This window comes from Vigna umbellata, chromosome 9 (assembly GCF_029865625.1).
Source record: "Vigna umbellata cultivar VRB3 chromosome 9, Vumbellata_1.0, whole genome shotgun sequence".
Taxonomy (NCBI): Eukaryota; Viridiplantae; Streptophyta; class Magnoliopsida; order Fabales; family Fabaceae; genus Vigna; species Vigna umbellata.
In genome coordinates this window covers 36,612,788-36,625,367 of record NC_142173.1, presented here as the reverse complement: position 1 = coordinate 36,625,367, position 12,580 = coordinate 36,612,788, and the positions used below count along the sequence as shown (strand labels likewise).

Sequence of the window (12,580 nt, the reverse complement as noted above, 5' to 3'; positions counted from 1 at the left end):
ATATTTATATGTTTAAGTGGAAAAAAATAAGAACTTAATTAACAACAACTAATATAAATATCACGAATATTGATAATATAAATATCTTGATACATAAATAAATACTACATAAATATCACGAATAATAATAATATAAATATCACGAATACTGAAAATAAAGTACTTAAATAACAAAATATAATAGTGTATTCTTACATATCTTCATACATAATATAAATCACGAATCACCTAAGTCAACAAAAGATGTTGTTATGTCCATCAACTGTTCAAATGTTTGCATCCTACTAGTATAAATATATGACCACGCTCGTGCCTCAGGATAACAGTGGGTTGAGGACATGATATTCACCATGGGCAACGGACAACCTTCTTGTAGCTTAACCTGCATTATACAAATTACAATAATTAATTGAGTGATAAGTAATTTTAAAATGAAATCATAAAAAAATGTACTTACCTGCACAAAATGACATCCATGAACATGTCCTATACAAATTAAGCGATGTTGAGTTATATCCGAAGGTGGTGTGAAACGTAGTGGGAAGATAGTATAATTTTGAGAGTATGACAAACATACTAAGATAACGTTATATCGGTTAACAATTGCATAACCAATGTCTGGTAATGTCATCCACTTGTTCATGTTAGCCTGTTATGAATAAAAGAAGTTGTTAGAAAAAAACAAATGTAATAAATAAAATACATAAAATGGGAAACACTTACCGCCGATAGTGACTGCACCAACAAAGAGTTCCTTAGTTCTTCTAGTCTATCATAGCCTCCTACTAGGCTTCCATATTCATCACGCCATGCACTGAGTTCTTTGTACAACTCATTCCTGATAACGGGCCATGAATCTTCTCCGAGTTCCAACAACGCAGCAATGCATCTATACCCACAGTGACCATCAACCACAACATCAACAACGTCCATAATGAAGGGGTGAGTAGTAGAATGAAATTGGTCTATCATTGAAACTCTCCTTTTCTTCACCGCTTTTGGCTTTGATTGTAATTTACTTCTCACAGATGAAGATTCTATGGTTGAATGAAAGGCGTCCACATACTCAAAATATGATGGATCCCACGTAGTAGACCTTTCACTTCGTTGAACTTTAATTTTTTGTGCATCCTTTGTCTTCACTTTATGTAATGGAGGGGACCATTGATGTCAATGTAGGACAAACAATCTCAAGTAACTTCTGCTTGATGGTGACTTTACCGCCAATGTGCTAATGTCAACCTCATTGAATCGTTCTTCTACTTGTTTCAACTCATCTTTAATGGATAACTGAGGCTCAGTTTCATTTAATTCAACATTTGAGAAATGTAATCTTCGCCACATGATATGAAATTCACCTATAGGGATTATCCTAGGATCATATTCGCCATATGCACATGGGACACCAAATGTACGTCTCAATATGCATCCACACTTTGAGGAGTCCAATCCTATCTGCTGCACTATTTTCAATTCCTTAGCAATGAGATCCAATGCATATCGAGACACACGTCCAATAAGTTATCTATATATATAGCCTTTAAAATGGTCACTCGTGAGCAACAGACTACTTTCAAATGACGCCTTAATCTTGTTGCGTTGTAGGATAATGACGTTATGAATATTATCCCAACAAGAACACAAATCACCCATACTATTGCCCAGAACTTTCTTCAGGCTCCAATGAACAGATTCAGCCCTGACACAAAAAAAAACCATCAACAAGTGCAAATAAATATTTATCTACAAAACAAATAAATAAAATAACATTACAACTTACCTATTTGTGGTTGTGTTCCCTAAATGCATTACTTTGTTCGTCCAGAACTTCACAAAGTATGTGCTGTATGAAATAATCCAAGTCTGATTCACATATTCAAAGAACAAAGGCCATGAACTGCTTGCGTATTGAAAATCATTCACATACTCAGCAAACAAGCTTTCATCATCACAATCCATCACATTTTCCCATGCATACATCAACACTTCCCAAACCTCAGTAGAACGAACTAACATTTTGCATTTAGCTTTAACATTTTTAAGGATGTGGAACCGACATAACATCTGATATGACTCAGGGAATACATTTGCAATGGCATTCATCAAAGGCAAGTCTCGGTCAATGACAATGACTTTAGGACCACCCTCAGATGTTACAAATAAACCTTTCAGCTTTTCTAAAGCCCATGTGAAATTACTCTGCCTTTCAGTAGACAAGAAAGCAAATGCTGCTGAGAAGGTTAACCCTGTAGACGTCATACCCACAATCCCAAGCAACAAAAGTCTATATCTATTTGTTTTATATGTGGAATCCATCAAAAATACAACATTAAATGAGTTTAACAATTTGACTGCATCACGATGTGTCCAAAACAAGTCAATAACAACCTCTGAATCATCAGCACACCTAGTCTAGTGAATGTACTTATCCCGATCCAACAACATCATAAGTTGTTGTAGTTCGGTTTTAGACCCTCTTAATGATCGTTTATACGCTTGCCTTGCGTTGTAAATTTGTTTAATCGTTGTCACATTTCGATCATTATTTTGTTCGAGTGTTAATAACATATTTGCAGGTGTAACTTTACTCTTTGTCATATCAACCAATAATTACTTCTCACTCGTATTTAACCTGCCAGCATAAGGGTGACCAACTAAAGTTTCAGCCAACTCATGGTTGTGATGTCCACACATCACCTTCAACACCCATCGGGCTCCATCTGAACATGGTTTACCCTTTAATCTAAACAAACCCTCACATTTACGAGTGTCGTATACACTAGCCACCACATCGGCTTTGTATTTCCAATATTTCCCCCCTTTTTCACATCCAAGTATGATGAACGTTTTTCTTCCCCGTACACCAGTAGGTATGTCAGATCTTACTATTTCCACAACAAATCCTAAATCATAAGCCATTGAATTAAGTGCTCCCGTGAACGAAATATTTCATTTGTTGTAAATTTATTTGTTAAATCTCCCTCCACAACTTTGCTAATTGATGACGACAAATCAGATTTCAAACTACAACCAATTTGAAAATCCATATGAAGATATTCATCCATTTTAAATATTAATCACCTACAAAATTATAATGAGCCTTATTAACATAATTAATAATTAATCAAACAAATATATAAATATTAATATAATTAAATTATATATTTCATATAAATAAAGTAATAAGTAATTTTTTATATAATTATAAAATTGTTAAAGAATTAAAGATATAAAAATCATATATAAAAAATATATATTTTTGACAAAATCATTACGTTTAAACCGTAATTATATATAACATCCAAAATACAAAAATATAAATATAAAGGCTTAATTACCTACTTAGTCCCCATGTTAGGAGGTAATTTTCTGTTTAGTACCCAGTTTTAAAAATGTAGACATTTGGTACCTATGTTTTCAAATTTGTATCAATTCAATCCTATCCAGTTAACGGCGTTATAATTGATGCGAGAAATTAAGGACGTTAATGATAGCCTGGGTGGAATAGCTGTCAAATGTTTGAATGCATTTTCATTAACGTCCTTAATTTCTCGCATCAATTATAACGCCGTTAACTAGATAGGATTGAATTGATACAAATTTCAAAACATAGGTACCAAATGCCTACATTTTTAAAACCGGGTACTAAACAGAAAATTACCTCCTAACATGGGGACTAAGTAGGTAATTAAGCCAAATATAAACTAATATAAATATACATAATTAAAATACATTAAAATTATATTCAAAAATAATAAATCAAAACATTTAAATTAAATTATTAAAATATCTCCAAAACAAAGAATAAACTAAAAACAAAAACCCTAAAATAAAAAACGAAACCTGTAAATGGAGGTGACATCCTTCAACGGATGTTAACATCCGTTTAAGGTAAAACGGATAATTCTTTCCACCACGAGAGGGAGAATGCTTGATAATTCTTTCCACCACCACCAATCTTTGCAACTTGTAGTATCTCATAGCAGATGAGAGAGGAAGAAGTATAATGTTAAAATGAAAGAAAAATATCTTACTCATGCACCGGATTACAATAGGTTATTAGTGAAATAGGTTGTGAATGGGTAAAATTAAAAAATAATAACCTTAAAAATAAAATTTTACTGAGAGGCAAAATAGTAAAGGAGAATTAGAGGGAGAAAGGTGTGGTGGTGGAGGAAGCAAGAGCCCCTTGCTTGTTAACTTATCATTGGTCCAGCGTATTAACTTGTAGGAATTTCTATTTTATATGTTAGAAGTTACTCGAGAGACACCTTTTAGCTTTTCCTCTTATTATTTTTTTATATTTTAATAATATTTTGTTCTTATATCTATTTTCCTTTTTATTTACTATTAAACATTTCAATTTTCTAGAGACAATTATTTCAGTACTATTAATATTTATAGATTACTTTTAATTTTTTATGTACTTCAAATTGAAAAATATTCAATTTTACAAATTCAAATAGCTAATATTTTAGGAATTCCTATTTTATAAGTAAAAATATTATATACAAAATACAGTTAATTAAAGAAAGTTAAATATATTTACGCCAGCTTTACTCAAACTCTTATGATTATTATTTAATCTTATGAATATGAACGCGATTATATAATATATATATATATATATATATATATATATATATATATATATATATATATATATATATATATATATATATATAATGAGAATTTTGTTTAACATTTAAGTAAATCAACTACTCATACATTTGAAATAACTTATCATTGCATGATACATATTAAATCCGCATAATATTGCAGGATTTACTAATGATTAGTTGATGAATTTTAAAAATAAATAAGTTTAAGACATGATGTAATTTGATGTAAAAGGTATAGCTTCATTAATTTACCAAAAAAAAAAGGCAATTGCGCCATAAGAATGCATTTATTTTCTAAACTTTCTACCAACACAGTAAAAATATAAACATGTAAAAAAAATGATAAATAGTACAAATGTAAGATTAGGTAGGTATAAATGCATAATATTGTTGAGTTTTATGATTCATGAGTTTACATTTTACTGAAATCAAATTCTCATAGTTGTATTTTTATCACTTGGCTCCATTGAAACATAAAAGTAATGGCATGCTTTTGTTGAAACTAAAACATGTCATGAATGAGAAGGGAAGAATAATGTGTTTGTTGAGAAGGTGTATTCATGATTGTCTGAGTTTAAAGGGTCAAAATGAAACATTCGTGAGATCTTAGTATGGCCCTCTGCAGACACACGGAATTAAATAAGCAAACCCAGGGATTTACAGTTCAGTCAATTCATGACTGTGTCATTATCCATCTCTCTATACCTAAAACAAGGAAAATAAATCTTCAAAAAGGACTATTTTCCGATACAAAACACGAGCATGCTTAAATCATGGGCTCATGGTCAAACTAAAATAATAATATACGCATCTTTCAATTAACTCTATAAAAAATTATACGTTAATACATGTAATTGCATTCTAAAATTAACTTTTTTTAGATTTTAATATAGATTCAGTTATTGAACAAAGAGCTATATAAGAACTCCTCTGCCTAGTACTGAGTTTCACTGTCTTGATATCGTTCTTCTGAACACCTTTTTTTCTTCTCTTCCTTTCCGCTTTGTTTTCTATTGCTTCTTGAATTCTCTCTCTTCATTTGTTGTGAACATCTTTTGGCCTCGTCGAAGCAATGGTGGGAGGTGACAGTTCCAAATCCGACATCTCCTTTGCTGGCACTTTCGCCAGCAGTGCTTTCGCTGCATGTTTCGCCGAGGTACATCTGTGACTCTAATATCTCTCTCTTTTCAATAACTCTCATCTGGATATTCACTTTATCAAACTTTCTCTTCTGGGTAATCTCTCTTTGTTGTGATCATGTGTAAAAATCCTGTCTTTTTTGCGTATTGGACCTTTGCTTAAAAGTCTTAGATGATCGTGCTATTGTATGACAAATCATGCATTGGATGAGCATCTGAGACCTTATGCGTTTAACTAGTCCTTAGTTGATTTTGATACCTTTTGAATTGAACATGGGAGGTGGAACTGTGTTTCATTATCAAATATGGTGTTCTTGTATAAGTGTCTAGCCAATTGCTTCCTGCCAATGTTGTGTATTAAACAATGGCTATAGAGGAAAGGTATTTTTAACTTATATGATTATGAAAGGTCTTCGCACTTTTCTGTTTGCTTTTCATGGTTCATTCAATATGGATGATTATATTCCTGTGGTTTTTCAAAACCTTCAGCATGTTATTTTGGCCACAACACGAAAGGTTTTGAATTCTCTCTACAATTATAACTATGGCCACTTGGCTGCAATCACGAAAACACTATGACTACAACTGCAATTTCAAACCTTGATTATTCTATGGTTTGCGGATCTTGGAATTAGAAGGGTGGTATCAATTGATTTACTCTAAAATCATCATACCTGTTTGGCTAACCTGTCATATCTCAGGCTGCAGTGAAAATATTGCACAAGAAACAAATAATATTTCATTAGATATCTTTCAGTTAAAGATTTGTACTAAACTTTTCCTTAGCTGTTAATTTTGGTCCTGTTACTCTATGCGAAGATTGGTACTTGGTTCTGCTCGTTATATATATTTACTAAGCTGCCTTGTGTTTTAAGTTCACTTGTAATATTGCTTTCACAAATACTTAGTCCCTGTGTTGTATATAACTATTTGTTTGAAATTATTGCTCCAATAATTCAGGTATGTACTATTCCTCTGGACACTGCAAAAGTTAGGCTTCAGCTTCAAAAACAGCCTGTGATTGGTGATGTGATCGCCTTACCTAAATATAGGGGAATGCTTGGAACCGTTGCAACCATTGCCAGGGAAGAAGGTCTTTCAGCACTTTGGAAGGGGATTGTACCAGGCCTACAACGTCAATGTGTGAATGGAGGTTTAAGAATTGCATTATATGATCCTGTGAGTTTGGAACATTGTATTGGAGAATGTTTATTTATTTCAGTTCATTTCCACCGTTTGCTTATGTGATCTAATGACATAGATGTCATGGGGTTTATAACAGGTTAAGAGTTTCTATGTTGGACCTGACCATGTCGGAGATGTTCCATTGTCTAAGAAAATTCTTGCTGGATTTACAACTGGTAAAGCCCATTCCTGGACATTGTGTTGCTGTTTTAGAATTATTGATTCATTATGCAAAACCATAATGTTGAACCGCATGAACTTGTGTTATCATAAGGTGCTATGGCAATTGCTGTGGCCAATCCAACAGATCTTGTGAAAGTTAGACTTCAATCTGAAGGAAAATTGCCTCCCGGTGTGCCCAGGCGCTACACTGGATCATTAAATGCTTATTCAACAATAGTGAGACAGGTATGCATATAACTTGATATAGTTTGTGAAAATGTATTCAGTCCTTTTTCTGGTTATACTTAGTTTTGTTCACTGGCTTCCTACACATAGGAAGGGGTTGGTGCTCTTTGGACTGGGATTGGACCCAACATAACAAGAAATGGTATCATTAATGCTGCTGAATTGGCAAGCTATGATCAAGTGAAACAGGTAATGCAAAAGACACTGGACTTAATTTTGGAGTAAAACCTTGCAATCTCTTCATTTTACTTTTGTATAACTATTTGTTTTGTTGCAGACTATTTTGAAAATTCCAGGATTCACAGACAATGTGCTAACTCATCTTCTAGCTGGTCTAGGGGCAGGGTTTTTTGCAGTTTGTGTTGGCTCCCCTGTTGATGTGGTAATCTTTTGGTGTTTACTTGTGAATATACATATTTAATTTGTCATTTTATGCATAGTGTGCTAATATCCTACAATTTACCATAAGTTTCAGACTTTCTTCTTCATTCAACTATGATAAACTGATAAATCCAGTGATAATTGTAAAATGGTTGAAATTGTTAATACATTCAATTCTTAACCAAAAAGAAGATTTTTCCGTGACAGATGATCTTAAGATCAAATAGGGTAGATTTGTTGACAACATCTTTTTTTATTACTTCTTAATTGGGCCTGATCAATGAGCTTCTTCATTATTCTCTATTATCATTATCCTAATTCATTGTTCTTTTGTTGTATGGACAGGTTAAGTCAAGAATGATGGGAGATTCTAGTTACAAAAGCACCATTGATTGTTTCATCAAGACATTAAAAAATGACGTATGATTTTTTTCCAGTGTCACTATTTTTCTCTCTTGCATGTTTTCTTTGATTTTAAATAGTATATTGCATGAATATAATTGCTCTGGCTTTTTATTAAAACGCATCACAAAATTTTAGAGTCAAACTTTATGTGGTTGTTGACAAAGCACAATCTGCTAAACAAACTCCCTTGATAATTTCTAGCTTTGGCTACATTACATCATTGTACGTTTGCCACACTTAATTGGTTATGGAATGTAATGTTTGCAGGGACCTTTTGCTTTTTATAAGGGGTTCATACCAAATTTTGGACGGCTAGGATCATGGAACGTGATCATGTTTTTAACTTTAGAGCAGGTACAAGTTGAATGCTTTTTAATAGCTTTCCATGAATTTATCCTTTCCTTTTTATCACCTTCTACATATTTTTATAGCACACTTACATGTTGAGATAGAGATCAGAAAACACAAAATTTGCAAAGAATTTTGTATTGACTCAACCATGACAATTGTGATTATGGGTTGAGTCTCTTCAGACTGATATTTTTGCACTATGCATATCGCTTTAACGTGTTAAATTGGGCAGTTTTCAATCTCACTTCTTTTTGTTTTTCCTGTGACAGGCTAAAAAGTACGTCAAAAGATTAGAATCAGCTTGACCTCGAACAGTTTGCTGTAGAGTTTTCTTCAGTAGAATTTTTTCAGTAGAATTTCATTTTCAAGAGAATAAAACCTCTCTTTTTGTGAATTGGAATGTTCCAACACATTTATTTTTGTTGGGAAAGGAAATGACAAGAAATGACAATAGCTATGTCATATCTATGTAATTCTCATAAAAAATTTCCTAGTTGGGCTTAGTGATGCAGTGTTATGTGTTTCTTCAATATCAAGAGAAGATAGGGGCTTAACAAAGGTTTTCTCAGTGCAAAATTCCTATTCTAAATCCTTTTTTTTTTCACTGCACACAACACAGTAATCAACAGTACAATTTTCTTCTCGCAAGAGGAGAAATTTTATTCAGACCCATGAAGAGGAGTTCAAATGATATTCGTTGAACTCAACTTTCAGGGATTCTCTTGCCTTTACCACATTAAAGTCACAAGTTTAAATATTATGAAACGTCTTCTCATTCCATATCAATATATTTAAAAAGTAATATACTAAAAAATAATTCATAAAAAAAATTAAATAAAGAGTTAAAATGTAAGATATTACGAAAAAATTTAATTATAAATGAAAATTTATGTTCTGTTCAAAATAGACTTTATACATTTAACCCCGTGGACTATTATATCTTATTATTTGTCTCCATCATAAAATTGAATATGCCTTTCTATAATGAAGGAAACTATTTAGTTATAAACCGTGATCGTATTTAATATTTGTTTTCTTTATTAATTTATGTTTTTCTAATAGAACAAAAACATTTTTTTTTAAAAAAACCCTGTCAATTAATAAAAGAAATAGTTTTAAGAAAAAATTGAATTGTGTTAGTATAGGCTCATACTCGACCGGTCGGTGTTGGCGATGCAGTGGATGGAAAGGATCGAGCGGTTGATATGCCAAGAAAGCATCTCATTACCGCCGGGTCTGACAACTGTTCAACAAAGTTAAGGCACAATTAATGAAACAATGGCTACTGCTAGACAATTAAGGTCTGCATTAATGACTATTAAGAGGTAAATTAATTGGTCACATTCCTTTTAAACTCTTTAAATAAGGGTTTAATTTCGAGGCAAACTCACTTTGACTTTCTATAAAATTATAAAAGGCCTACAAAGAAATATTCTGACTTGAGCGTCAAAGTGTCTTCTGCAGGTCACCCCTCATTCGGTGTTCAATATTCTTGAGTAAGGAACAAGGACGCTCGCCCATCCGCTGAATTGAGCAAGGAGGACGTTTGGCACGCAAGACTCTAGGACGAACGATCATCCTCGCACCATTTCAGTAGAAACATTTTGGCACCCACCGTGGGGCCGAGGATTTTCGAAGACACCCTATCAAGATCATAAGGATGGCTCAAGACCCAATGACGTTTATGCAGGAAATGCTGAGGAGGATGGAGGCCATGCAGGCTGCAATTAAAACCTTGAGAGCCGAGCGTGATGCGGCGCGAGGGGCTCAATCGAATCAGTAGTCGTCTGCATGTGCTTGTTAACACTTCAGCAAGTGTACTGAATCGTATCAAGTAATAATAAATGGTAAGACCAAGTATTGTCTCCCAAAGGACTCACGTCCTAGACAATTATGTGATTTCTTGATTAAATGAGACTTGTGGCCGTTTTCATCAACGGTCTTCCAAGAATAATTGGAATCCTTTCATCCTCCATCTCCATTACCACAAAGTCCACCAAGAATTGTAGTTTTCCTACACAAACCATAACGTCTTCCACTACACCATAAGGCTTCTTTGAAGATCCATCTGCTATTAGCAAAGTCATCTCTATTAGCTTGACTTCAAGATCCCCAATTCGCTCAAGTATAGATAAAGGCATCAAATTGACACTTGACCCTAAATCAAGTAGGGATTTCCTTATCTCTTCCTTCCCTATGACGCAAGGAATGGTGAAACTTCCTGGATCTTTCACTTTTAGAGGAAGTGGCTTCTTCTTAACAGCTTTATACTCATCCCAGATAAACTGCTTGGCATCATGCAAAAATTTCTTTCTTTTTTGCCAATTAAGATCTTCTGGGATTACCCCTACAGCTTTAAAATTTGCCAAATCAGCAAACCACGACCTCTTTTGAATATACATGAGTGTTTCATCCGAAAAAGATTCCCAGATTTTTGTTTCTTTGCTAGTGATAAGCTGTCGTTGAAGCTATCAAATTAATACTACTTTTCAAGGCAACTTTAGTATTGCCAAGTAGTATTCAAGAAAGTAGACAGGGTTGAAGTAACCTTGAGTCGTCTCCCAACGAACACGGAATTGCTTTTGAATATCTGTGACTCTTACGAATGCTATGCAATGCTTATGAATAAAAGTAATGGTTGAAGAGTGTTTAAAGAATAAATAAGAAACTTAAAAACAGTTACGATGAAATAGGCTAATTCCACTGCTTTTCCAAGATAGATTCATCATCGGTTATTCACGGATAATTGTTCAATTGATTATTGTTTAAGTTTCAAATTAATTAAAGTACATTCTTAATTAATTTGAGGGCGATCATGCATTTAACCAAAGTAAATTCTCAATCAAATGCAAAACCTTTATAGATTATTCACAATAAATTCAACCAAAGTACATTCTCAATCAAATTCTATTGTGTTTAATCATGTTTATTCTTAAATCTCCTAACCAAATTAAAAGCTAATCAATCAAAGTAAATTCTCAATTGATTATAGTTGAAATTATTACTAATCAATCAAAGTACATTCTCAATTGATAGTAAAAACCATTTAATCATATGAAAGTTCCTAAATTAAATCAAAGTAGATTCTCAATTTAAACCTAGAAACCCTAAAACTCATATAATCAATATGCATGTAGATTCAAACACATTATGATGCAAAAATATTTGCTTTTAACAAGATAGAGAGATGAAAGACATAGAGAGAACAACTTAAATCAATAATCAAAGTAAATAATTGCATTAACTGAACGTAACCTCAGAATCCGTCATGGAATTACAGCAGAATAGCCCTAGATGCTTAGCTCTCCATGAATGGAGTTGAATACAAGATGAAAGAAAAGTGAGAGGAGTATGAGAGAATGAATGAATTAAGTGAAGTCCTTGGGTCTCTTTATATAGGCTTGATCGGGCTTGGACTCTGAGTATTCAGTTGATAGAATATTTTATCTTATATCTTCCAAATAACTAAAAGATTAAAATAATTATAACATTATTTGGAAGATATTTTCAGTTGATATTCCCAAATTAAATTAATTCAACAACTGACTTTTATCTTTTAGCTTTTCTGAATTTCCAAAATTGCACAAATGCCCTGAAATTGTCTCTATATGCACTTTAGCCCCTTCTGAATTTCCCAAAATTGCAACTGAACCCCTTAGTTGACCAGAATCAATTCTGTTTGACCAGTTTTTCGCAGTCAATGGGAGACTGACACGTGTCAGCCCCTTTCCCACCCAAAATTAGGGTTTCAGATTGGGGGAAAGGGAGCTCTTGTGCCTCTTCCTGCGTTTCCGCTTTCGCCGCTGTGGTTTTTCTACGTTTGTTGTTTGCAGGTGCGCGTCAATGGAGGAGATTGGGTTTTGCTATGTGGTCCGGTTGCGAATGAAAATCTGAGATGAAGGTCTTGCGGCGATGATGCTCGTTGATGGCGTCCAGGGCGGAATCACGATTGCGATTGCTGGGGCGATGAAGAACTCGCGATGGTGTTGATGGTGATGAACGTGAATCGCAGTTTGGTGGTGCGACGGTAACTCGGTGGAGCGATGATTTGGTGGTGACGGCTTTGGGTGGAGAGGCGCTGTGGTGGCG

The 12,580-nt window shown here is 33.6% G+C and overlaps 2 protein-coding genes across 2 annotated transcripts; one reads left to right on the top strand and one right to left on the bottom strand.

The window, feature by feature from the left end:
- Positions 1 to 217: 217 nt before the first annotated feature.
- On the bottom strand, positions 218 to 2,919 carry LOC124826519 (uncharacterized). The gene is made up of 7 exons (XM_047299350.2): positions 2,622 to 2,919; positions 1,781 to 2,246; positions 1,554 to 1,699; positions 1,222 to 1,463; positions 724 to 1,137; positions 458 to 649; positions 218 to 382 (listed from the first exon to the last, which is right to left on the bottom strand). The coding sequence occupies exons 1-7, from the start codon at positions 2,917 to 2,919 to the stop codon at positions 218 to 220; spliced, it is 1,923 nt and encodes a 640-aa protein (XP_047155306.2).
- A 2,649-nt stretch (positions 2,920 to 5,568) lies between these two features.
- Positions 5,569 to 9,051, top strand: LOC124826516 (mitochondrial uncoupling protein 1-like). Its single transcript, XM_047299348.2, has 9 exons — positions 5,569 to 5,778; positions 6,722 to 6,940; positions 7,044 to 7,122; positions 7,221 to 7,354; positions 7,445 to 7,543; positions 7,632 to 7,736; positions 8,081 to 8,155; positions 8,408 to 8,494; positions 8,761 to 9,051. The coding sequence occupies exons 1-9, from the start codon at positions 5,695 to 5,697 to the stop codon at positions 8,794 to 8,796; spliced, it is 918 nt and encodes a 305-aa protein (XP_047155304.1). The 5' UTR covers positions 5,569 to 5,694; the 3' UTR covers positions 8,797 to 9,051.
- Positions 9,052 to 12,580: the final 3,529 nt, after the last annotated feature.

Coding starts and splice junctions, on each gene's coding strand:
- LOC124826519 (XM_047299350.2), bottom strand. CDS start 2,919: ATGGCTTATGATTTAGGATTTGTTGTGGAAATAGTAAGATCTGACATA. Junction 2,247..2,621: donor TGCTGGCAGGTTAAATACGA/GTGAGAAGTAAT, acceptor TGACGTCTACAG/GGTTAACCTTCTCAGCAGCA. Junction 1,464..1,553: donor AAGTAGTCTGTTGCTCACGA/GTGACCATTTTA, acceptor AATTGAAAATAG/TGCAGCAGATAGGATTGGAC.
- LOC124826516 (XM_047299348.2), top strand. CDS start 5,695: ATGGTGGGAGGTGACAGTTCCAAATCCGACATCTCCTTTGCTGGCACT. Junction 7,544..7,631: donor GCTATGATCAAGTGAAACAG/GTAATGCAAAAG, acceptor GTTTTGTTGCAG/ACTATTTTGAAAATTCCAGG. Junction 7,737..8,080: donor TTGGCTCCCCTGTTGATGTG/GTAATCTTTTGG, acceptor TTGTATGGACAG/GTTAAGTCAAGAATGATGGG.